This window comes from Hyaloscypha bicolor (genome assembly GCF_002865645.1).
Source record: "Hyaloscypha bicolor E unplaced genomic scaffold K444scaffold_182, whole genome shotgun sequence".
In the NCBI taxonomy this organism is placed as follows: Eukaryota; Fungi; Ascomycota; class Leotiomycetes; order Helotiales; family Hyaloscyphaceae; genus Hyaloscypha; species Hyaloscypha bicolor.
This window is the reverse complement of record NW_020194684.1, coordinates 5,596,114-5,619,706: the sequence shown is the minus strand read 5'-3', so window position 1 is coordinate 5,619,706 and position 23,593 is coordinate 5,596,114. Positions and strand designations below refer to the sequence as shown.

At 50.5% G+C, this 23,593-nt stretch overlaps 10 protein-coding genes across 10 annotated transcripts; 6 read left to right on the top strand and 4 right to left on the bottom strand.

Moving 5' to 3' along the window:
* Positions 1-1,409: 1,409 nt before the first annotated feature.
* On the top strand, positions 1,410-2,953 carry K444DRAFT_647992 (uncharacterized protein; the record flags this gene model as incomplete). The annotated part of the gene is made up of 5 exons (XM_024885411.1): positions 1,410-1,523; positions 1,620-1,764; positions 1,826-1,995; positions 2,053-2,487; positions 2,534-2,953. The coding sequence occupies 5 exons, from the start codon at positions 1,410-1,412 to the stop codon at positions 2,951-2,953; spliced, it is 1,284 nt and encodes a 427-aa protein (XP_024728992.1).
* Positions 2,954-4,740: 1,787 nt separating this feature from the next.
* K444DRAFT_669742 (uncharacterized protein) lies at positions 4,741-6,705 on the top strand. The gene is made up of 3 exons (XM_024887554.1): positions 4,741-4,773; positions 4,865-5,115; positions 5,163-6,705. The coding sequence occupies exons 1-3, from the start codon at positions 4,750-4,752 to the stop codon at positions 6,313-6,315; spliced, it is 1,428 nt and encodes a 475-aa protein (XP_024728991.1). The 5' UTR covers positions 4,741-4,749; the 3' UTR covers positions 6,316-6,705.
* Positions 6,706-7,438: 733 nt separating this feature from the next.
* K444DRAFT_637304 (uncharacterized protein) lies at positions 7,439-10,201 on the bottom strand (the record flags this gene model as incomplete). The annotated part of the gene is made up of 3 exons (XM_024884106.1): positions 7,439-7,619; positions 7,690-8,736; positions 8,784-10,201. The coding sequence occupies 3 exons, from the start codon at positions 10,199-10,201 to the stop codon at positions 7,439-7,441; spliced, it is 2,646 nt and encodes an 881-aa protein (XP_024728990.1).
* A 1,057-nt stretch (positions 10,202-11,258) lies between these two features.
* Positions 11,259-12,298, bottom strand: K444DRAFT_637303 (EF-hand; the record flags this gene model as incomplete). Its single annotated transcript, XM_024884105.1, has 4 exons — positions 11,259-11,295; positions 11,349-11,772; positions 11,829-12,186; positions 12,239-12,298. 4 exons carry the CDS (start codon positions 12,296-12,298, stop codon positions 11,259-11,261), a joined length of 879 nt encoding a protein of 292 aa, XP_024728989.1.
* A 476-nt stretch (positions 12,299-12,774) lies between these two features.
* Positions 12,775-13,638, top strand: K444DRAFT_657096 (cation transport regulator-like protein 2; the record flags this gene model as incomplete). Its single annotated transcript, XM_024886128.1, has 3 exons — positions 12,775-12,837; positions 12,895-12,976; positions 13,087-13,638. The coding sequence occupies exons 1-3, from the start codon at positions 12,785-12,787 to the stop codon at positions 13,636-13,638; spliced, it is 687 nt and encodes a 228-aa protein (XP_024728988.1). The 5' UTR covers positions 12,775-12,784.
* Positions 13,639-13,860: 222 nt separating this feature from the next.
* Positions 13,861-15,376, bottom strand: K444DRAFT_251928 (RNA-binding domain-containing protein). Its single transcript, XM_024871341.1, has 7 exons — positions 15,161-15,376; positions 14,890-14,933; positions 14,577-14,816; positions 14,476-14,528; positions 14,261-14,283; positions 14,204-14,209; positions 13,861-14,052 (listed from the first exon to the last, which is right to left on the bottom strand). The coding sequence occupies exons 2-7, from the start codon at positions 14,907-14,909 to the stop codon at positions 14,005-14,007; spliced, it is 390 nt and encodes a 129-aa protein (XP_024728987.1). The 5' UTR covers positions 14,910-14,933; positions 15,161-15,376; the 3' UTR covers positions 13,861-14,004.
* Positions 15,377-16,195: 819 nt separating this feature from the next.
* On the top strand, positions 16,196-16,911 carry K444DRAFT_252703 (uncharacterized protein). The gene is made up of 2 exons (XM_024871343.1): positions 16,196-16,209; positions 16,267-16,911. Exon 2 carries the CDS (start codon positions 16,345-16,347, stop codon positions 16,720-16,722), a length of 378 nt encoding a protein of 125 aa, XP_024728986.1. The 5' UTR covers positions 16,196-16,209; positions 16,267-16,344; the 3' UTR covers positions 16,723-16,911.
* An 879-nt stretch (positions 16,912-17,790) lies between these two features.
* Positions 17,791-20,709, top strand: K444DRAFT_637298 (uncharacterized protein; the record flags this gene model as incomplete). The annotated part of the gene is made up of 5 exons (XM_024884104.1): positions 17,791-18,085; positions 18,155-18,648; positions 18,699-18,768; positions 18,819-20,565; positions 20,649-20,709. 5 exons carry the CDS (start codon positions 17,791-17,793, stop codon positions 20,707-20,709), a joined length of 2,667 nt encoding a protein of 888 aa, XP_024728985.1.
* A 153-nt stretch (positions 20,710-20,862) lies between these two features.
* K444DRAFT_669735 (beta subunit of citrate lyase) lies at positions 20,863-22,043 on the bottom strand. Its single transcript, XM_024887553.1, has 2 exons — positions 21,931-22,043; positions 20,863-21,879 (listed from the first exon to the last, which is right to left on the bottom strand). Exons 1-2 carry the CDS (start codon positions 21,974-21,976, stop codon positions 20,960-20,962), a joined length of 966 nt encoding a protein of 321 aa, XP_024728984.1. The 5' UTR covers positions 21,977-22,043; the 3' UTR covers positions 20,863-20,959.
* A 155-nt stretch (positions 22,044-22,198) lies between these two features.
* On the top strand, positions 22,199-23,296 carry K444DRAFT_621211 (golgi apparatus membrane protein-like protein tvp23). The gene is made up of 4 exons (XM_024881852.1): positions 22,199-22,341; positions 22,391-22,436; positions 22,511-22,794; positions 22,847-23,296. Exons 1-4 carry the CDS (start codon positions 22,254-22,256, stop codon positions 22,999-23,001), a joined length of 573 nt encoding a protein of 190 aa, XP_024728983.1. The 5' UTR covers positions 22,199-22,253; the 3' UTR covers positions 23,002-23,296.
* The last annotated feature ends 297 nt before the right edge of the window (positions 23,297-23,593 follow it).

Sequence of the window (23,593 nt, the reverse complement as noted above, 5' to 3'; positions counted from 1 at the left end):
TTGTCCTTTGCAAGTAAATAGAGACAGTGGCCTGAAGGCAGAAGAGCTAGCCCCTAGCCGACGCCGAATTGGAAGCTCTTTTGGCGAAGTAAGTGCAGGGACGTCTTCCAAAGCATCACATACCACACTGGAACCTACTTAATATAAGAGCTCCGAGAGTATGGCTTTCTCTTAGGTTTCTAATTTTAATTTTTTTTCCTCATGATGGTCCTTTTCCTTCTTTTTCCAGCGCAAAAACCTCGAATTGCCATGAGGACGAGTCACGTGGCGGATGAGCAATTTCATGTGAAAATAACCGGAACGTGGACCTGAACCTTGGAGGTGATCTTCCCCCCCGGAGGATGGCCCCCCCGGTAAGAGAGCTCAAAAGGTGTGGAGGCGTCGGGCTCGTCGTCCGAAGGCTGTATTCAAATCGCGGAGGAGCACGAAAGCTTCCTGTCTTTCTGCTAAGTTGCCAATCTCTAACAGGCCGAGAGAGTTTGCGGGAACGGAGCTATTTTCATCTGGATGTCGCTCGTGTTGGCCGCCGCCTCGCCTGCCTCGCCGGATCTTCCAATTGATGTTCTGGCACACTTGATGCAAGGACGTGATCCATGCTTGTAGGACTGACTGGTTGGGCGCTGACAGGCGTGGTGTGCTGGTACCTCAATTCTCCACCGACGACATCTCTCCATTTCCGCCGCTCTGCATTGGCTGCTCAGAGGGACGGTCCACCACCCAGCACACATTAAAGAAGGCAAGTCCAGGTCGACAGCAGCACCGCCCGGCAGGACCAGCAGGACCAGCAGAAGCAGATCCGTGCTTTCACCGCTGATGCGACTGCGACTGCGACTGCGACTGCGACTACCAACGTGCCTCCCTCCCACAATCTGCTGGGCTCCTTTCTGCGAAGACGTCAGGGTGTGAATATGGTCGGTGATCTGGCTGTACTGTATCTTCATCGTTCTGCCAACCCAACCCTCACCCACGGTCGTCGCGCAGCTGCTATCTGCATTTCATCCAGCGCAGCGCTGCGCTGCTTCTCGTCCTCGTCCTCGTCTCCAGCAGCTCTCCCATAGCCGAGCCAGCCAAGAATTCCCCCCGCCTACCAGAAGCTGCCCCTCAGTGCTCCAGCACTGCACACCCAACCCAAGGCCGCACACAGTCTTCAAACACCAATTGTGTGAGTGCGCAGGGCAGGGTAGGGAAGAGCTCGATCCCAATAGAAGCTCCCACACACCTTCACTTTCTTCCCACTATTGATTCATCCTGTTGTACCTCGCTCAAAGCTTCGCGCCCAACGCTCCAGGAGCATGCGCAGCTCTGCGATCGCTATCGCCATCAATTGAGCTGCCGTCCGATTGCGATTACACCCACCACCACCTATCTAATCTCCCCCTCGCCTGGGCATGGTGGGGTCTACACTGACGATGCCGCCTCGATCCTCCTTGACATCGTCCTTCTCCGTCTCGGATGCCAACAACGAGGTTGTGTGTCCATTGCGAAATCAAGATGGCTCCAGCTGTCGCAAACGTTGCCTCGGCGTGAGTGTCTCTGCTCTGCTGTGTCTGCTGCACCCCTTTTGAAGCTCTCCTGCTTTTGCGTCGTTCAACCGTGGTAACAGGGTATCTGGGCGGCAGGAAAAGCGGTATCGATCGATGCAAGAGCATATCCGAAGAGCTCACCCAGAACATTACATCTCCAAGCTTCCTGCAACGGAGGAGAGCTTCCAGCTCATGATAAATACCCCGCCATCTGAACGACCGCCTCCACCTACAACCTCAAGTCTTGCTCCGAACAGTCTGTACACCCACGCATAATCAACCAACATTCTAACATTACCTAGGCTATGGGAACGACCGACACAGCTACTACCGCGAAGGTTCGAGTACGCCGGGCACTCCCAGGAACCTGGATGATCTCCATTCAGGTAATCTGCTGCCAGCCGCTAGCGCCGCAGCAGCGCTGGCACAACTACACAACCACAAACTTGAGGTGGATTGGGAGTCGGAAGGGGTGCGTGAAAACGATTCACAGCAAGGCAAAAATGCTAGATGGTTGACACATTTCCAGGACTGGATGTCCGATACCGAGGCACACAAACAAGCAATGCGATCCTCGATAGAGCTTCCTCCTCTGCATTCCAACAACCTCGATCCTACAAGCGAGCCGTTTTCACATCTCAACGCTGTCAGACGTCGAGAACTTCTTCCCTCTATCCTTTCTACTTCTCCACCTGGTCGATCCTCTACTTTACCTCCAATTCAAAGAAATCCTGGGCCCAATCGTCCACGCAAGCAATCGGTATCAAAACGTGCACGAGAACCGCAGCACAAGCGGCAAAAGTCACGCGGAGAGAACGCCCATCTAAGGCGAATGAGTTATGATCGTAAAGCTTATTCTGCTGAGCCTTCCAGCGGACTTTCAGCAGCATATGGTAAACGATGGGAGGACCTGATCGACGCAGCTACTTCCGCAACTGAAGATGCTGATGAAGATAGAACACCTGTGGGTATCTTATTGGTATATACACACTACACACTAATATAACCAGGTACCGCCATCTCCAATATCAGTCAACAGAGCATCGTTACCTCCATTTTCTGCCTCCCACTTTCAAGGATATCAAGCTTCACCCCTCCAACAAGCACTCACCCCACCTACATATCTACCCGAGGCCCCTGAACCTTTCCCTTCAGTGGAAAGCGGTGAAAGTGGAGAGAACTTCCACATCGAATCCCGAGGTCTTTCAGACTCCTCCCCTAGCTTCTCTTCACAAAGTATACAAATATATTGCGCGGCCTGCCAGGGCATTTCGCTTCTGAAAGAATCATATGCGTGTACGGAATGCATATGCGGAATTTGCCAAGCTTGCGTGGACGTTTTAATGGCAGAGCAAGGAGCGAGGAGGAAGTGTCCTAGGTGCGCTACAATCGGCGGGCGCTTTAAACCGTTTCAGTTGGATATCAGATAATACGTTCTTGAATTCTTTCATTTTCATCTTGGGTGATTTGGTTTGGGATATCATAGAAAGGCGCATTGGAGAGGCTTCAACATATGGGTATAGCTTATTCAGAAGGGTTTCGGGAAATGGTTTTTTGGACTGGCTGGTTACATGAGCATTGGATTGGATAACTCTGGGATTGGTTTATGACTTGCAAAATTAATTCGTCTATAGTTCCAAAAGATGGTTAGGCTATATACACTTACACAAAGATCATTCTCATACGTACTGTACACCGTCATTGCGTGGTCTATCCCTAATCAAGAGACCGTAGGGTAGATAGCTCTCTCTCCATTTTGCTTTATCCTCGCCACAAACAGTCTCCACCGCAGATCAATTTGATTTCGCATTCCTGCCAAAGTGTTGGCCAGCCTCCATTCAACTTTTTGTCTCTATCGAGCTCTCACAGCAAAGCTCACGTCTATCCCTGCGTACCGAAAAAACCGGTGTGCCGAAAAAACTTTCTTGTTTAAGGGTCTTAAATCTCCACATAAATATATTAAGCTATAATCAGTTTGCTATTGTTCTTTAGCTATTTCTCTATAAGGGCTCGACTTATAGTTAGAAAAATACTACAATTTGGCTATACTATCGATCGTCTTATTGAGCGCATTAAAAGCTGCTATAGCTATTACCCCTTGCTTTATTATAACTATTAACCTGTCCTCGAAACTCGGGGGCGTAGTATAGAGCTTCTCTTAAGTTCAAATATAACTCTAAAGTTTGAAGATACAGAGTATAAGCGACCGCGCCAGTAAAGCCCTGGCAGAGGCCTCCCTGCCGGGAGAGCCTCGAATATACGATGCCATATCAAAACGCAGTGGAGTCCCTCTAACTACCCTTTATTATCGTTATTATGGGCGGCGTTCGAAAGAAGAGAAGGCTCAAGGCCAATAGTATCTTACTCCACCGGAGGAGAAAGCGCTCGAAAAGGATTTGAAACTAACGGTTGACCTCGGGAATCATGTATAAATCAAATGTCTCACAGTGCCCATCCAATGCACCGAATTGACTCATCACTCTTGGCATTTTCACTGATGCTTTCCCTACTTACCTCTTAACATAATTGTGATCCTCCCTGATGCCTAGTTCCTCGGACAATTACATAGCTTACCTTTCCCCCAATGCCTGAGCGTAATTGCTTGGTGGTTAGGATAAAAAATTACACCCTTGAGTCTAGAGCACAGACAGAACAAGGGCTAGGAACCAATGAGCGAGCAGCTGTCACTCAGTTGTATGTGGAGTGCAAGAAGCATAAACCCTCAGGGGAGTTATTATTTATCCTAGCACAAAAGTATGCCCCGAATGTCAGAATGTCTAGGGCTTTCTGCAATCCGACCAATCACACAATTTTCGAGCTGTCAGCCACGAAACCGCCACTCTAGTTATCTTGACAATGGACTTTTGTAACCAGGCCAATCAAACGAATTCGAAGATATTTTGCATGTAAAGGCCCACAATGACTTTTGCAACTGAGCCACTTACGATTGCCCACAAAGTCGTAAAGCACACTCCAAATGCACCGACATATGGCACGTCAAAAGGATAAAAGAACCGGACTTTCCTAGCGAGTCCAGAGACTTTGCTGCTCTAAACATTTCTCTGGTATTCAGAGCACGGTAGTCGCCTATGAACACTTTGCTGCTTGAGAAACCCAATACCTTGATCCCGATTCTTTACTAATTTATGTTTGCCAGCGCCAAATTTCTTTCAAATCAGCAGCTTCGCAGATCTCTACTTACACTCTCCTCCAAAGGCTTGAAACCATGGACCCTGTCACTATTCAGATGGTATGTGCTCGTCCAGAGATTTAGATACGCAGTCCATCTATTCAGAGTCAAAACTGTTATTGGTTCCCAAGTTGAATGCTGACATATCCAGGGGCACCATGATTCCCGGCCTGAACAAAGACTCGAAATCGCTGAAGTTCCTCCAATGCCAGGAGATCCTGCCAATGCTCTTGTCGGTGAATCCATTGCTCTTCAATCCCAGGTAGTGGCAGCTCCTCCGGCAAGACATTACAGTCTCCACGAATGGGAGGCGAAGAAACAAACCATAAGAAAATTATTCATCGAGGATGACCAGACATGCCGAGAAGTCCTTGACTCCCTTGCCCCTCAGTTCATCCCCACGTAAGTCGACGCCTGCGATATCCTGATTCGTTACTAATTGAATAAAGAGTAAAAATGCTCAAGAGAAAGTTGAAGAAGTGGGGCTACACTAAAAACAATGCCCTCAATGATCTACAGGCAATGGTCTTCACACGCAGGAAACGCCGCAAGCTAGGGAAAGCCACCTTGTTCTTCAAGAATGGGAGGCTTGTTGATGTTGACGGAGCCCTGAAACGCAAGGGCTTATCTGAGATTACATTGGAAGTTAGTTCGACTTTTGCTCTTCCATCGAATGTTGTCGTCCGAACGCCTTCGCCGTCGCCCTCCTTCATTGCTGCTCCAACGGAGTTTAAGATCCAAGAAGACATTCTCATGATCTACAAAGAATTATTGGAGCAATGGAAAAAGACTTCAAGTTCGACCACCACGGATGACTATGGCTTCAGCCTCTTTTCCAGGATCGAGAAACCATGCGTGTATCACGAGATGGGACATGCATTGTCTTGCGCCAATCTTGCTTTCGATGCTGGCTATAGCGATCTTGGAGGGTCACTGCTGAAACAAGCATTCCTTCTTGCGGAGTCAGTTGTGAGAATGGAATCGCCTAAGTGGTTGCTTGTGAGCCCGTGGCAGCATCTTCACCAAGCAAGACGCCCAGAGATCACCAAAGATCTCATTCACCACTTTCACAACTTGTCCCGGACCCTTCTACCCAACGGACTTGTTCACAGGTTCTTCGACTCTCTCGTGGAAGCGACGAAGTCACAGCCACTAGATCAATTTATCAGGACTTTGACCCCGGGCCTAATGAGAACCCTTGAGGATGCTCCAGAAGAGATTCTCTTAGTCCGGACAGCTATCGAACTGCTGGAGGCTGAGAACAAAAATCAGACGATGGGATTGGTACCACAGATCGACAAACGCATTAGAAAATGGCAAAGCCAAATTGACAAAAGAAGTCCATCCGGTTTGATTGCTGATTTAGACGTTCTACACCTCCGATTGGAGTTGACCCGTCAAAGCGGAGACGGGATGCTTCTCATCGATCACTCTCGAGATTTCATAGCTCAAGTGCAGACTGCTCGACGCAGCATTTTCGAGAATCACAATGAGAATCGGGCATTGAGAATGCTGGATTTCTTCACCGCATCGGCCTTCTTTGCCATGTCGCATGGATACAAGCTCCTCGCGAAAGACCGGCCAAATACCTCAGTCGTTTAGGTATCTGAATCAATTAGGCTGCTTAGTGGAGCAATCGACAAGTTCAACAACACAGTAGCTCGTGGAGCTGAGACATTCAAGCAGGCTTTACACTTCAGACGGTTAAAGTCTTGGATAGAATCAGGCAACCAAAGGAAGGCTGAAGAGGATTTGCAGGAGATTCAGCTGATCCAACGCCGGACAATGAAGATTGATGATCTGACAGGCTGGCCGTCCTTACAACTGGAGCGATCGGTTAGCTTGGGCGGGCAGTGGGAACGGACCGCGTGGATGAGCAAGAGGAAGAATCTAGTTGACTGATGAAGGGGCATCAATGGCTCAGAAGAATCTGATAGTGATCAATTTGATGACAGTAAACTCGACGATAATAAGTCAGCTTAGTACATTGTGACGAATGAATAACGCATTGTGTCAGCGTCGAAATGTGAAGCCTTGCGCAGAGAATTTTGTCTTAAGTAAGGAGGAAACCGATTTCGCTAGTGATTGTACTCTATGTACTGTACATAAAAGGAGACTCTTTGCAAACCAGGCGTGAGGGCGACGATGCCAACGCGATTTTCTAGCGGGAGGGGAGTGGCCACGGAACATAAACATAACTTATAAAAAAATATAGGAGATATTGAGGTGTGCACAGATTTTAAGACGCTTAAAGTCAAAAGTACCTATTTATTTTTTTCGGCACGCAGGGATGGACGTTACTCAAGTACGGCATTGCTACAAAGCGTCCCTACAGAGGCTTTGCTGAGGAAAGCTTCGGTGTTCAGTGACAAGACATTGAAGGCTCTGTACGTAACAACTGCTGTGCATAACACAAGCAAACTGCCATTTCCCGCAGCACTGCTAGCAATTTCTTCTTCCTCCTTTGAAGAATTTGAGATAAGGACCCTTAATGTTTGCTTCACAATTTGCCTTCTATAGCATGTTCACTTCAATTTGGTCCAACAGTCTGATTGAAGATTGGCACGACGCGAACCCAAAGTACTCTTATTACAAAGATTACACAGTAACCCGCAATCGAGAAGGGATGAAATCAAAGCCAAGAAAACGCCACCCAAGCCCCGTTCCCATTCCGTCTTCCATCCAATGCCCTATCTAACTCCATTCCCAAACCTGTTAATAGAATTTAAGAATAGATCACATAATCCCACAGCTCATTCGAGAATCGCTTTTGCAGATCATTAAGGTCCCAGCCTTGGACTGCGCCGATATCAGCTAAGGTAGCTTTGAACTTTGGGATGGCGTCTTTGTAGGCGTCTTCCTTGAGGTGCTGTAGCGCTGGCTTGCCGCGCATGGTGATTTTCTCCCTACATTGTGTTAGCATCTATTTTCGTGTTCGACTCGAGATTGTCTGAGGGCAGAAGAGGAAAGACTCACCACTCCTTCGCCCAATGTGGCCTAACGTTCAACAGCTCCCCATTTTCATCCTTATAACCCAGCCACAGATCGGCAACACGTTGCATGAAAGGCTCCCACTCGTCATCCGTCACCGCATCAGGGATACTCAACACCTCGATACTCGCCGTGCCATGCCTGTTCCCGTTCTGCGGCGCCATAATGAGTTTCGAGTCGCCCATGATGCGCAACTCCATCGTCAAACGCATAGGGCATTCATCGTCCTCATAAGTCAGGTTAATGATGTCCCACCACGCTTTCTGCACCACACTATAATCCGGCTTAGAAGGGTCGTCCTTCTTCCCGGGGATCGGGATCTGGAATTCCATGTCCCGGACTCGCATGTTTTGGATGCCGCGCCGGAAGTGCAAGGCGTTGGGGAGGGAGGTAACGATCGTCTCGAGTTGCTCTTGCTTGTAGGAGGAGAATTCGAAGGGTGGGAGGTTGACCATGCTGAATGTGGCGAGGATCTCGGCTTGCCAACGGCCGGGGAATTCTTGAAATATCGGATTCGTGGTTATCACGTAGCCGAGCCAACCTTCGACCCATTGACACCAGGTCAGGAAGGGGCTGGGGTACTCGACGACGTTGGTTTTGTCGTCTGTGGTGTTCCAGGAGTTGACCCAGGCCTGCTGGGAGCGGGGAAACCAGAACCATTCGGAGTAGTAATCGTCTGAGGCGCGCTTTTCGAAGTCGGTGAGGGCGTCTTTGTATTGCTTTTCTGTGAAGGTTTTGCGCAGGGCAATGGGAATATCTTCCAGGGCGAGGGGTGGAATTGCGAGGCCGATGTCTGGCTTTACGGGTTGCATGACAGCATAGGACATCTTGTCGAGTTCGAACGTGAGATGGGTAACTATGCCCAGCAGGCCAAAGTGACCTGCTGCTGCCTTGAGGTGCTCGGGATCTGAGATAGTACGGTGTTCGCCGTTGGCGTCCACGTACTCTACTGCACGAACGTAGTCGTTCACTGTCTGGTGTTGGCGGCCCGCTCCATGGCAGATGGGTCCGTTCACACCTCCAACTGTAACTCTGGTAACTGGTTAGTTTGTTCAGAGAGAAAGGGGATGTCTACTTACTCCACAAGAATCACATCCACAGGGAGAGTCCACTGGTCATTGACCACAGCCCATCGTCGGAACTGCTCATTGGTCACAGAGACTCCAACTGTCACCAAGGCCTTGCCTGGTTGGGGTTTTACCCCTGTCGGACCTCCGAGTTTGATGGTCTTGAGCTCGTTCTCTGGATCGATGTACTCGGCCTCGATGCTCATTGCATCTGGTAGCTTAGTAACCTCCTCGAGATTTAATAGCGATACCAGGATGTGCTTGTCCTGAGAGAAGGTAGAGCACCATGAATGTCTGTATCCACCACAGCGGACTCTGAGGTCATGGAGTTTCGCCCACTTGACTAGATTCTGTAGGCCGAGGATGGTCTTTGGGATGAATGTCCACAGCGGTGTATTGCGCACAGTTTGGCCCCAGTTTTGGAATTCTTTGTTGCCATATACCTCCATAGCCTTGGTCTGAGCCTGATCCTCAAAGATATGAGGAAAGCTTGCAATGCTTGAGATTGGTTTTTCGACGTGCCCAATGGTGACTGGTGGTTGGACGGCGAACTCATCGACAATGTATCCGTTGTTTGCATTGCCGTTGGTACCAGACGAATGATTCTCATGGTGGAAAAGCTTTTCTAATCCATCTTTGACTTTCTCCACATGATGCCCATTAGTGACTGGTGGCTTGACAGCGAATTCATCAACGACATCTTCTTTGGATGCGCTTTCATTGACCGCATGATCATAGTGTCCATGATGAAAAATCTCGTCCACCGTCTCGTGGACCGTCTTTTGGACTGTCTCAACCTGATCTTGGATTGTCTCAACCTGCTCTTGGACCTTCTCAGCCCGCTCTTGGACCTTTCCAACCTGCTCTTGAACCCTCTCTTGGACTTTCTTAACCTGCTCTTGGGCCTTCTCAAACTGCTCTTGGACCTTCTTGACTTGCCTAATGGCAATGTCATTAGTTCCATTAGCACCATTTGCATGTCTCTTATGATGGCAAAGATTCCCAAGCTTCTCCTCGACCACCTTCGCAACCTCTCTGAAATGATGCTTCACGGCAGGACTGGGAGGGAGATGAAAAGCATCTCCCTTTCCGCCAGCAGCCCAAACAACCTCCTCGCTTCCTCCAGCAATGAAAGTTTTCAGCTGGACTTTCATCCCATCATCCAGCTCATCGAAAGCATCTTTGAAGACCTGGGTGCCCTTGAACACATTCAGGAATCCTCGTAGATGTCCCTCAGGTTTGACATTCTTGTTCCTGATGGCCCAGAGATGATCCTTGAACAGTGGGACGTCGACTCCTGGGAAGTCATCTTCGATCAGAGAGATGTGGTCGATTATCTCTCCGAGGATGAAGTGCGAGACGAGGTTATGTTTGGGTGGGTTGGGAAGGAGGTGGTCGAGCTTCTTGGTTGCGGGTGGGCTGGAGCCCATGTTTGTCGTTTGGGAGGGAGACAAGGCTGTTGTGAAATGGAAGAGAATTGCTGAAGATTGATAAAGATGTTGCGCAATTGAAGGAAAATGCGCTAGATTAAGAAACAATTTCTAACAGGATGGAAATTGAGAAGAGGAACGCTGGGGTACTTGGGGGTTGACGGAGGAATGTATATATAAGATGGATTGGTCGGGAGGATTAGCCACACTTGAGAGGGTGGGATTGGCGCGTTCAGCTGCCGAGGACAACTGAATCTGAAGAGGTTGCGCCTCACGTCAGCGACGAATGATCGTAAGGCTTACTTCTTTTGCTGTATGAACGGAAGTGACCATTCCCACTTGCGATTGGTATCCTATTTTCAGCTTCGTTGTGGGTGGTCAGCCCCATTCACAAGGCATCGAGTCGGAGGTGTGGGACCACGAGGCTGCAGTCCAGGCAGAAGATAACATGCCCGAATTCCGATTGGCTTCATGAATCCAATGAATGCGAAAGGAATAAGCAGGGTTACGAGGACAGACTGCTCTTCAGTCCTTTGATTGATGCGAGGTCCGGGCAATTCATGTGCCTTGCATGCTCCCCTTTCACGGCTTTTGTTCGGCGCAGTCTGAGGCTGAGATACTGTACGAGCCCCCTCCAACTCCGATGATGTCGTGAAATTTATGATTCATTAATTCAGCTCTCAACATAACTCTTGACTGGGAAAATCAGCCCATTTTCCCATAAGGATTAAAGATGGTGGGCACAACTTCCCCCCCCCCTCTGCATAATTCCCCCGCCAAGGACCGTCAGGATGATCCTGCTCGCGCCCGAGCCCCTGAAGGATGCATGGTGATTGTGGCGCATTTACAGCCCAATAGGAAGCGGCAATCGGCGGAACATACAATCCGAGACTCCCTGTTCCTTTACGAGGAGAGACACCTGATCAGCACCGATTCAGCAGAAGCGTGGGGCTAACATGGGTATCATATTGTCTATGAATAGGCAGATCGCCAAAGCAAATAGAGACTCTTGAAAACCAGCGTGGGAATAGCGCATTATCGAGGACTAGATCTAGGACTATTTTTGCCTTATTATCTCGGTCAAAAAGTCCTCACTGTAAAGTAATTAGCAGAGGGTTTAGAATCCATGTGATAGAGGGGTTCTTACAAGGACAGAGTTATGTAGCCGTCTCTGTCATCATCATATTTCTTAAACACATCCGTCATCCTCTTCAAGCTGATGCAGCTTTGAACGAAGAGGTCGAAACTGATTGCTCCTTCACCCCGCTTGTCATATGTTCTGAAGAGAGTATCCACGAAATGGGGGCTGAGTCTGTAGCCAAATGCCACTAATGCGTTTGTATATTCATCGAGGCTGATGTTACCACTCTTGTCGGCATCGAAACGATCGAAGAGGGAGCGCCAGGCTGCCAAGAATCCCCACAGCCCGCAGAATTCCTGAAAGCCAATTGTGCCAGAGCGGTCGGTATCGAACATTCGTATCATCATTTTGACGGTGTAAGGATCGAATGATGACCAGTCGCCATTGACAAGAGCCGCGCGGAGCTCTTTCTCGGTCAGGTGTCCACTGCCTGAGCCTGACGTTAGCACAGCATGTAAGACCGAGAAGGGGCGTATTCTGTGTTACCATCTTTATCAACAGCCTTGAATAGTGGCCAGAGTGCAGGATCTGCGCCAGATGAAGGAGCTGGAGATTGGGGTGGTCTTGACATTGGTTGTGGTCTGCTTAAGCTGCCGCTGTGTGGTCTGGAGCCTTGGCTGCCTGGTGGAGGGGAGCTGAAGCCGTAATTTTGTGGTGGTGGTGAGCCATATCCGTAGTTTGCAGGTGGTTGCATTTGTGGTGAAGGGCGTCGTCCGCCGAGTTGTTCTGCTGGAAGTGGAGGCGCTGGTTTTGAGTATTGTTGCTGATGTATAGCTTGCTGCGCGGGGTTTGGGGCTTGCGCTGGTGCTGGTACTGATGAAGAAGTAGTAGTGTTGACATGTTTCTGTGTGCTTGAATCAGCTACATTCAGTGCGTGGAGTTCAGTGAATGTCTACCCTCTCTGGCTCTGCGAATGCCGGGAGTGAATCCGGGTTGAAGGTCCGATTGTACGCCATATTGGATTCTCGGTGTACAGTGTAGATGCAAAACAATCACACTGGTGTTTAGGAAGAGTTAAGTGGTGTTGGTGTTTGTTGCACAAGAAGGTGTACCCGTTCTTGTAGAAATCCCGAGAGCTTGCCTTGCAAGCTTCGTGTCAATCGAGCTCGGGTTAGGGTGGGGAGCGAGGTTCTGCGGTTTCTGAGACAAAGGCAGTGCACAACACGGGGTTCTCAAGGGGCTGATACAGCATGGAGCTTACAGGATGTCACTTGAGATTTCTGGGTGCTCAGCAAAAATGTGAAATACAAGGAAGCCCATTAATTGTAAACTTATTGCTGCCACGTCTGGAATCCGACCCGCTTGCTAGTTTTAGCCCAGCCGAATGGTCTCCATTCGACAGCCGCTGCACCGATTTCACCGACTTCAAGTATTTTTGCTTTCACACTCCACCCTTCTTTCCAACAAACTTCACTTCGCCGTTTGCACACAAGCTGGCCATCATGCCAGCTGCGTCCGTAGATTCCGATGCCGAATTCTGGCTCTTTGGCTATGGGTAACATTGGATCACCCTGCGGGGCTATTCTTGTGCAACGACTGAAGGGGACAACAGCAGTTTGATTTGGAAGCCTCCGCCCCATTATGATAAACGGATACCTGGGTTTGTCACCGGCTATGTCCGAAGGTTCTGGCAGGTTTGTATTCCCCCAAGTTGACTCAGAGCGGAAGCTTATGTATGTTTCAGGCCAGGTAAGATTTGCTCGCCGCGCCGTCACAGCCACTTATTGACATGACGCGAAGTCAGGACCACCGCGGAACGCCTGAAGCCCCAGGACGAGTTGTGACGCTCATCGAGCGGTCATTCTGGGAGACATTGACAGATCATCACGACTCGACGGCGGACAAAGTATGGGGTACCGCCTATCGAATAGAAGCTCCCAGAGTTGCCGAAGTTCGGGAGTACCTCGACATTCGTGAGATAAACGGCTACACCATACATTACACCCCCTTCTATCCAAGCGATGGATCTCCGACGATAAAGGCCTTGGTATATATTGGGACTCCTGAAAACGACCAGTTCGTCGGTCCGCAGCCTCCTCAACAACTCGCCGAGCATATACAAAAGAGTATCGGTCCAAGTGGACCAAACAAAGATTATCTCCTGAGCTTGGAAGAAGCCCTGGACGGTCTCAGCCCAGATAGCGGAGATGACCATGTCAAAGATTTGGCTACCAGGGTCAGGAATCTCGAGAAAGAGGCCAGTGGAGCTGAAGACCGAGCGGTGAATGGTATTGCTGTTGCCAACGAGCCAAAGAAGGTCGGCAGCAGAGACGAGCAAGAGGAGATGGAGAAGTAGGTTCGGAGAAGCCTTTTCGTTCCCTAATTCGGGCCAATTACCGCCATAGACTAGACCTGCAGAAATTGCAGTCTTCATAGAAGACCCCGATCAAAGTGATCAAGGTCGAAAGCTATCTGAGAGATCATGTTTGTTGAGTGCGAAATGTGTGACAACAGGTAGGAAACCGCCTAACGCCGGCCGAGCAGAGCGTATGAGCCGCCAAGGTAAAACCGCATCCAGAGACCACGAGGCTGACCTACGACTGCCATCAAGAGATGACACGTCAAGGCTTACCACACAATTAACTTTCGCTGCAACCATAGCTAACTTTTCTTGTCCTCAAAATGTACGAACGCGCGCAAGGTCGGAGAGAAGATCACGCCCTCAGCACTTACTGCCATCGGCCACCACCGCCCTGGCTTTGCTGCTCTCCTCCACCATATCCCCCACCACCAGAGTATCCTTTGTCTGACGGTCAGCATTTGTTTGATCAATCTCCCTATGTCGACGAATGCCGACGAGGACAACTCACCGCCGCCGCCACCGCCATATCCACCACCGCCGCCACCATAGCCGCCTTGACCTCCGCCTACAGAATGTTAGCATGTTTGATATATCGACAGAAGCCGAGTACACATACCATAGCCTCCCTGTTGACGATCACCACCACCATATCCGCCTCCTGTATCAATGTTAGTGACGGTCATGGCCTTGGATCCCTTTGAATCCTACCACCATATCCACCACCGCCACGGCCACCTCCGTATCCTCCACCTATGGTTCGTCAGCAACGGCTTCAATGCTAGGTGCATAAGAATTTACCACCACGGCCACCTCCAAATCCGCCGCCACCGCCTCCAGAGCCTCGCTCACTAGCCTTGTCAACGCGAATGGTGCGACCATCGAACCTAACGACATCAGCCTTGGTGTAACTTCATGCACATTGATGAACCCACTCGATGTTGTTCATGGCGGTGATCGCAGCTTCAGCATCGGCCTCCTGGGTATAGCGAACGAAACCAAAGCCACGGCTGCGACCAGTGTCACGATCCTTGACGACGACCTGGATCACGAGGGTTAGCGTTATTTCGTGCTGCGAGAGGCATATACGACTATAACTTACAGCTTCCTCGACGGCACCGAACTCCTCGAACTTTTGACGAAGAGCATTCTCATCAGTGTGCCATGCGAGGCCGCTAGTCGTTCTCGTTAGCGATCGATTAAGGCAGGAAGGAGATCGGGGTCGCAAACGCGCGAAGGTGAACTTACCCAATGAAGAGTTTTGACATCTTGATTGATGTTGTCTCGGATACCTGGCTGAAGTCTCAATTTCCGCGCGCACCCTCACACACAAAAGAGCGCGCCATCGGCGGTGCTGGAGGAACGGGAACGGACGGAACGCGGATCACGCAAAGAAAGATACATCGAGGCAAAACAGGACTCCGCAGAGCGGACAAGGAAGGGAGAGGTGATATGACTTGGAGGTAGAGGTGATGAGATCGACAAGGTCAGCGCAAGCACACAGAGAGATCAGACGAACTTCTTGAGGAGTGGAGAGTAGTGGAGAGAATGTGGAGTTGATTGATGGAAATGTTGTTTGTTTTGTTGCTGTTACTAGTTGATCGTGAGACGCAAAGTTGATCCGGTCAGACGACTGAAAGGACAGTGCGAACGGAAGTCACGACGAGGAAACCAGGAAAAATTGCGGAATTGGGAAAATTCGCAAAAAGAAGTGGTGGGCGTCGAGGATGTAGGAGGGAGGAAGAGCAAGGTGCAGTAGCGGGGGATATGAAGACTCTGCGACGTGCCCCTCCTCGCGTATTTCGCTAGCGCTGAGTGCCTCTGCCTCGCCCTCGCCCCTCGTCCCCCTCGACTCGTTCGTCCGCGTGCGCGCCTACCAGCCTGCCCTACAAGAAGGGACATGCGCACTCTGGCTCGATGGCTGTCGATGCTTTTACGAAACCTGGGAGTTGGCAGCGAGCAGCGCTGCAGCCACTCACGAGCCTGCGTCGGCGGCTGGGTGTGGGTGTGCAGCAAGGTTGTTCCTCCAATCCAGCGGCCTCTTGCTTGCTGGTGCAGAGTCCGGCGACAGCAATGCGGCAAGCACTTGAGCAGCCCGGCTGAAATCAACTGTGCGCCAGCACTCAGCATGTTCGCACTGTGGTTGTGGCGCTCCAGTCAATCCCCTCCGGGCGTGGCCGGTGCACTGGGCTTGCGAGTGTGGAGAGAGAAAAAGTCTGGTATCAGAAGCATATCGAATCTCACATCCGGGATGTTTTGCGTGCTCGGCGAATCTCACGCAGACGGGGTATCTGTAGGGCTCCGCATCTGGGCTGCTGCTGGCGCACTGCACCCACATCTCCATGCTATTGCCCAGGAGCAGCATTGGGGGAGGCAATGGAGCTCCAATCACTCGATCACAGCAGCTATCGCCGAGACGCTCGAACGGGGCTCCGGCATCACGCCTAAATACGCAGACTGAGGAGCAGAAATGCAACGGCGAGCAGGTTTGAGTTTGCATCAGCGAGGGGCGGTCCAACTGGGCGTTGTGGGCATGGCAATTCTGGTCAGGGGTGTGTTTGTGCAGGTGCAGCAGCAGCATCGTCGTTACCTCTCTCTTCATGTGCAGTGCTGAGTTAACCTTAGGCGTCGCCGTCGGCGACTGTGGAGACAGGGTGTCTTGGAGAGGAAGGCCGTTGTTCGAGGGGGGGGGGAAGCAGAAGGATGGGGCCGCGGGCCCGCGATGCTCCAAACTCCCGAGAGAGCTGCTTCTTTGGCTGTGGTTTCGCTTCTTGGGTGCGCGCACAGGTCAAGTCAACGTGGGGTCCCAGGTTGTTATCGATAAGCAAGCAAGCCTTGCGTTTTTCTGGCCCCTGTCCAAAAAAGACCCCTTCCTGGTCCCGCGAACGACCTTGGCCCGAACAATTGCGCTACGTGCCTGTCATCACCCAGCACCCACAACCCAGCACCCATCACCTATCACCCATGGAGCAAGCAAAATCTCAACTCCCCTCCTTGCGCTGCTCTCCTCCATCCACACCGCATCGCGCCGCACCACTCACTCCACTCCACTCCACTCCATACGCACGCGAGATCCCTTAACCCCATTGAGGAATCACAGCACCTCGATCGAACAAATTGGGGAATCAATTATTAATTGCCCCCGGCCCCCTCCCCCCCCCTTCCCCTCGACTCTCTGCTGTCGCGTACAGTAGCTGTCGCTCATCCGGCTGGCATCTGCATCCGTTTCTGAGACCTGACGCGGCAGGGGAGTCGGCAAGGGGATAGGGTCCAGAGCCGAGCGAGCGGCTGGCTGCCGAAGCACGGATTCAGATCTGGTCGCCGAAAGAGCTCTCTTATCTCGCCACTACTGCCAATTCTTTTCATTGATAGCTACTCAAACCCATCGATGATGTTGGTTTAGGCTGAGCTAGCGTGGGACACAGCTTTTGCAGATCGTGTGTAGCGTCCCGATGCCCTGGGAAAGCTTATCCTCCGCGATTGCTCACCTCTCACAGCATTACTCGCAGGACATCTACGTCAGGTGAGGGGCGAGAAAGCCCAGTGGCACTCCCCAAACTCGCAGTTGGGCTTGGGGAGGGGAGTCAATTCAGTGGCAAGAGCAAGAAAATAGCACAGGCTGCATGTGTGGATCGCTGCAACCCGTAGGGCTGTGTGAGTGATTCTCACCGCTTTTTGGCTCCTCGGGGTCGCTCCCCCACAGACAATCTTACCGCATGGAACTCCCTCGAGCGTGCCAGCAGACATATGCAGGGACTTCCTGAGGTCCGTGAGTTTGACAGCTCCAATCATTGAGTGGTGGCAAAAGGGGATGACATCTTCGTCGCTTAGAACTCTCTCTCCTTTCCTCTGTCTCCACAACTCATTCTGTAGCCGCAATAAACAAGATCCAGTTAAACAAAATAAAATGGAAGATTGGGAGAGGTGTTCCTTCCTGGCCAGCTATACAAGTTCGTATCTCTTGCAGTAGTGATGATGGTCGCTGCTTCCCAATTGGGCAATTACCAATTCTACTGCCCTAGTGTATCTGGAAACCAGTTTTCTTCATTTCTCCTTCCTATGTCTAACTCTTACGATAACTGTTCTTCAATCGTTGGGCTGGGGCTCTAGAGCAAGTCTGTGTCACCATTTGATTCTTTTCATTTGTAAATGGATCGCCACCATCGCTCTATTGATCGTGACGACTGCCTCATAACTAACGATACTCGCGATCGCCGCCGAAGAGAATCTGCAACAACTTCGAGAATTAGGGGGGATCATCAGGCTAAGGAGGGGGATCAATTAATGTCTAAGCCCGATCGCTTTCGCGGAAAGCTTCCTCAAGAACCCTTAGCAGGTCAGCTCAGCGGGGACAATGATTACGTTCGGAGATGGCTTGTACAAACAGACGAGGAAGCCAGTCAGCAAAGATCAGACTCCCATGTAGCACAGCAGAAGACGGCAAGTCAGTATCCTTTCCAGCACCGCTGATTAGGATGGGTGCTGCTGACACTTGGTTTTGTTCGTTCACTAGGTCACGTCGAGCCCGAGACGCACGTGAGGATTGGCCTTTGCGAACCCAAGGAAAGTTTTACAGACATGCAGTCTCGGAGGAAAAGAAAGCACCACACGTCTTCCGATAGCTCCTTGCTCGAAGTACCTGTTAGGCAGAGACCGCAGCCACCAAGAAGATCAGATCTTAAGACAGAACCTCCTGCAGAGGGAGAAGAGTCCGATCGCCCTAGAAAGAAACCCAAGACAGTCGTGTCCGTAGCGGGAACATCTACTTCCTCCTCTGCCTCGCCAACCCCAAAGCAAGAGACTTTTGAGAAGAGAGCACGCCACAAAACGCGGGAGGATCGATATGAACCCAAAAAGAAGGTGAAAAAACGGTCAAAAGATGGAGAGGAGAGGATTCCCAGGAAGAAAAGGGAGAAGAAGGGCGATCGAAAGAAAGCTGCAAAGAAAGCGGGAGAAGACTTGATGAGAAATTTCTCATCGAAAAGCATCGGTCAGGAACGTCTAACGGTTGGTGTTGACCGGATTGTTGAGCTATGGCACCGAGTTGATTCGATTAGATCCGCCCATCTCGAGGACTCGGCCTTTTCAAAAATGGCAGGGCATCTTCTCCTGCCCAGCGCCGAGGTAGTATGTGATTCAGTTCGAATATAGATCCCAATCTGACATGTGTTTTACAGTACCTGATTTGGCATTTTCTGAGATGGATTTCCTTCAACGTTCGGGCAGGCATGTATCCGTGAAGGAGGACAAGGCCATCTCAAAGTCCAGGGAGAAAGAGAAACGAAAAGCTGCAAGGGCGCAGGACGAGATCTCGATGTTTTTCAAATCGAACAAGATGCCATTGCAACCCACGTCATTGAATAAAGGAAGTGTAGCATCATCAACACATGCGAAAGACCGCCGCTCAGCTGCCAGTGATCAACTGGACCCCGATCATCTCGCACGCCACCACGAACGTTCTCAGTCCTTCGACTCTCCTCAGAAGCCTAGTCTCGACTTTACAAGAACAAAGCCAACATCAGATATCCTTTCTGCTTCTGTTGGACGTAATCCTGTTATCAACCGCCTCGAGTATGGTCCTCATTCCACTAGCAAAATTTCCGAAGGAGCATCGACCAATATCTCCTGGTCCGAGACACAGGTTTCACGAGAGGCAAACCCCGCGAAATTGAGCAAAATCCATCGAATAAGAGCCAGTTCAACCCCCGAGTCAATCCGAAGATCGCTTGAAAAAACTGGTATCTTTCGAGATACAGGAATAAGCATGTCCGCTCGCCGGACTGCAGCATCCCCCCACATTTATGGCAGGTCATCCAAACGAGGCCAGACGAGGTCAACGGGAAATCCAGCGAGAAGTACAAGTACGCCAGAAAGTGGTGGAAGAGTCGCCTCCCCAGCTCGACTTGGAAATCATGAGTTGACTTCATCACATGCAGTCCATCGGCGAGATCCAGGAGAGGGGTTTCATACATCGCACGCGAAAGATGACATTGCACAAACAGGAGGAGGGGAAATGATACGTGAAAGGATCGTTATCGAGCATTTTGATCCAAACTTAGGATGGTATGAAAGGCAAAGATCTGGAGAGTGTGGTCAGGAAATTGCTACCACAGCAACGAAAGGAGGAGTCCCTGAGCAGCCAAAAAGTGCTCCCATCGACCGCCTGCAACGCGCAAAAATGGCGCGGATTAAACGACCCCCAACAACTGTACCGCTTCCTCGGCCGTCACTTGCCAGAGATGGTGCAATTTTCAAAAATCCTCTTGAGGGCCGTATGCAGACAAATACTAATGTGGACCAAGAACCAAATCAGCGAACCTCACCTAGGGACATGGCCGAAGTGGCCTCACAGGAGAGAGAAGACCGATTGAACTTGGAATCTGGCAATCAATTCAATATGCGAACTCAACGCAACGAACTTGGTCAATCTGCTTTCTTACTGTCCGACAATTATAAAGTCATTGACCAAGCTGTCTATGGCGGAGCTGGGACCGGAATCCAGAATGCACCCCTTTTCCTTCCAACTAAACACGCCGGACCAGATAATGAAGTGTCTTCCGCACGCCATGAAGCTGTATACGCACTCCATAGCAACGGCTCATCGTACCTTGGGTTGCCTGCCCGAGAATTTTCAGCTGGACAAGCTCATCTACAAAATGATTACGATAATCATGGTGGAAGACCGTCTCTTCAGGCGGAGAGCGAGCCTTACTACATTCATCAACTGCAACGACATTTTACGCCGTACGAGCCTTCACATTACGAAGATCACTTGAGAAGAATTGAGTACGAGCAACTCGACATACTTACTCGGGAGGAGGCAACCGCTGAACTAAAAGATTTCCCACACAGCAATATACCTGAAAGAGAAGGATACTTTTATACGCCAGCAGATGATTATATCGGCAATGTGTTCCAGCATGCGTACGAAGGATTTGAAGATCATGGCGGTCATCTTGAAAGTGAACCATGGAATCTGAGATCTCCCCATGTTGATATGGTTTTAGAGCACTCCGAGATAGAAGAGCTAGGAGACAGTTACGAAGAGGGTCGACTGATGGAAATTGATCAACGGCAGCAATTGATCATGCGAAATTATACCCCTGTTGAGCAGGAAAATGGTTATGAGCAATACGATCCTGCGAGGGACGGTCAGAATCAGGCATTTTGGCAACCTTATCTTTAGTATTGATGGGGAATAGCAGGTTACTTGTACTTTCAGGCCGGACAGGGACTAATATCTCAGTTTATACTTTCGTCTGGTATACATTTGGTACGTGTATGTACAAACGCTCCAAGAATCACAAGAACAGAAATCTCACTCAGGCTCTTGTTCTTTCCACTTCTCTCTAACAGCATCAACATCAATCCCACACAACTCCGCCCTACTAACCGTCGCCCTCGCCTTGCCCACAACAGGGACATCAATCATCTTCCCCTCCAGCGTCCAGGCGCCCCGTCCGCCAGCATCCGCCTTCTCATCACCAACCACGATCCTCACGGCCCACTCCACCTCCTTCTCGCCTGGCGCGAACGCCCGCTGCGCAACCGCCACTTGGCTAGGATGTATACACTGCTTGCCATTAAACCCCAGTCCCTTGCCTTGTAAGCACTCGTCTTCTAACGTCTTCAGCCCCTCGGGACCGCGGAACGAGGTACAGACTAAATCGATTGTGGATGGGAGATCGTGGGCTCGTGCTGCGGTAGCGATCGCGCTTCTCGCATATAAAAATTCGAGCAGTCCCGGGGTTCGTGTCAATGATAAATCGAGGGCGAAATCTTCCGCTGCGAAGATGAGACCGCTTAGGTAGGGCGAGGCCTTACATATCTCATTTAAATTCGTTATCGCTTCCGCTGATTCGATCAAAGCGATTATCTTCAGCGGGCTGGATTCCGAGGTTGGAGTTGAAGGGTGTCGCTCTGGCAGTTTGTGTCGCAGCACATCGGTTACGAAGTGGAGGTCGGAGGCGCGGTTTACTTTTGGTATTACCAGCGCATCCAAGTTTGGGGCTTTGAGGATCGTGGAGAGGTCTGAGAGCGCGAGGCCGGAGGAGACGGCGTTTATGCGTACGCTGAGCTCGGTGATGTTTGGGGGACGAGGGGTGGAGAGGAAGGATAATAGGTTGGTGCGCGCGGAAGCCTTTTGGGAGGGCGTTACGGAGTCTTCGAGGTCGTAGGATACGGTGTCTACGGTGAGGGAGCGGGATTTCTCGAGGAATTTGGGGGAGGAGGAGGGGACTATGGGAGAGTGAGGTTAAGGGGGTGTGAAATGTGGAGGAGAGGGAGTACCGTAGAGGAGGGCGCGGCGGAGGATGGTGGACGTTTTGGTGGTCATTTCGTGTCAATTAGGTTATATAAGCATAGTGAAAATAGAGGACATTACTCAATGTTCAAGATCAGAGAAGTGAGTAGTAGATGAAGCTATTCGCTACCCCTCGTCGGGAATAACTTAAGCTCGGAGGCAGAAAAGCCACACCGCCTTTATTTTAAGCTTAGCGCACCAGGGGTACGAGCTTACTGTAGCTTCTTTTGGCACTACAAATGTACGCGGCCATGCACACGACATAGGCATCGTCTTCACCCTCTCTCCCTCCTTCGACCTCGCGCGAACAATGGAAGAAAATCAACCAGCTGGCTCGCTGAGCTGGCGACTTAGTTCGCATCCTATTACGCTGCTTTTCTTCCTTGGATTCAGAATCTGTAAGAGTGGTGCTTCCGTGGCCAGAGGCAGCAGCTAATATTTCGACAGCTTCGCTGCTGGTGTATCTGTTCGGTATGCTGTTTATCAAAAACTTGTACGTACCCTCTCTCTCTCTCTCCTTCTCTTCGCGAAGGGGTTTGGGGAGTTGAGCTAATTAGGCAAACACAGCGTCCTCATCTTCATCATCACGATCCTCCTCCTAGCAGCCGACTTCTACTACCTCAAGAACATTGCCGGGCGCCGTCTCGTCGGACTCCGATGGTGGAACGAAGTCGATCCGCAGACGGGCGACTCGCACTGGGTGTTTGAGAGCTCGGATCCCTCGACTAAGGTCATCAATGCGACTGACAGTCGCTTTTTCTGGATTGCGCTTTACTCGCAGCCTTTGCTCTGGATTGGGTTGGCGATTGTGGCTATTTTCAGCCTCGAGTTTATCTGGTTAACTCTTGTCGGTATGTTGAAAGTGTCAGGAGATGGTCGAGGAAATGGCTGAACTGGTTTTAGTCATCGCGCTGAGTCTGACGGTTACGAACACGCTTGCGTTTTCGAGGTGTGATAAATTTGGGCATGCGTCGAATTTGGCGGGGAGTGCGTTGAACACTGGGGGTATTGCGAGGAATGTCGCGGGAGGAATGATTGGGAGGTTCTTTTCTCGTTGATCGCAGGGGAACGGCTTGGAAGAAGGAATAGGAGCGAGGCAAGGTGTACGATACCATCTGGAACATTGGGGGAGCTATGGAAATGAATCTCATAGTGGGAGTGAAGGAGATCAAGTGTACTTGATCCTTGTGTGACGCCGTTTCGAGAGGAGGGCGTGGAGCCGATCTGATATTCTGATTACCATTGCATTGGAATTGAAGACACGAATGTGTGTATGCTTCCACTAGTGTGCTGTTCAATCTGTCCTTAGTTCGACTCCTCGTTGGCTGTATTTGCAGGGGTCCAGTTTCTGACCGTCACTTCAGGACGAAAGCAAAGTCCAGCTTTCGTCTTAAACCCCATGAAAGTTCCTTTCATCCACAGCAATGTCACCTCCAGATGACACAGCGTTGCTTTCAGCTCTTCGATCATTCTGTTCCGCAAATCCTACCACCGACCGAGCCAAGGCGCTCCAGCAATTGCTCTCAGAGAGTGGCTGAGTGGTCAGTGAAGAAAGGCCCAAGAATTGCATGGATATCAATAATTTGAATGCCGTGGATGTTGAAGCTAGGAAAGCTAAAGAAGGAGGGGAGAAGAAGGAAGCTGAGGCTG

Bases quoted from the DNA above. Each gene is read 5' to 3' on its own strand.
- K444DRAFT_669735 (XM_024887553.1), bottom strand. From the start codon at position 21,976: ATGACCACCAAAACGTCCACCATCCTCCGCCGCGCCCTCCTCTACG. The intron at 21,880-21,930 runs GTACTCCCTCTC...ACTCTCCCATAG, and splicing joins CCGCCGCGCCCTCCTCTACG to TCCCCTCCTCCTCCCCCAAA.
- K444DRAFT_621211 (XM_024881852.1), top strand. From the start codon at position 22,254: ATGGAAGAAAATCAACCAGCTGGCTCGCTGAGCTGGCGACTTAGTTCG. The intron at 22,342-22,390 runs GTAAGAGTGGTG...ATATTTCGACAG, and splicing joins CTTCCTTGGATTCAGAATCT to CTTCGCTGCTGGTGTATCTG. The intron at 22,437-22,510 runs GTACGTACCCTC...AGGCAAACACAG, and splicing joins ATGCTGTTTATCAAAAACTT to CGTCCTCATCTTCATCATCA.
- K444DRAFT_252703 (XM_024871343.1), top strand. From the start codon at position 16,345: ATGGGGCCGCGGGCCCGCGATGCTCCAAACTCCCGAGAGAGCTGCTTC.
- K444DRAFT_669742 (XM_024887554.1), top strand. From the start codon at position 4,750: ATGGACCCTGTCACTATTCAGATG. The intron at 4,774-4,864 runs GTATGTGCTCGT...TGACATATCCAG, and splicing joins ACCCTGTCACTATTCAGATG to GGGCACCATGATTCCCGGCC. The intron at 5,116-5,162 runs GTAAGTCGACGC...AATTGAATAAAG, and splicing joins GCCCCTCAGTTCATCCCCAC to AGTAAAAATGCTCAAGAGAA.
- K444DRAFT_251928 (XM_024871341.1), bottom strand. From the start codon at position 14,909: ATGTCAAAACTCTTCATTGG. The intron at 14,817-14,889 runs GTAAGTTCACCT...GAGAACGACTAG, and splicing joins ATGTCAAAACTCTTCATTGG to CGGCCTCGCATGGCACACTG. The intron at 14,529-14,576 runs GTGGGTTCATCA...TGATGTCGTTAG, and splicing joins ACCGCCATGAACAACATCGA to GTTCGATGGTCGCACCATTC.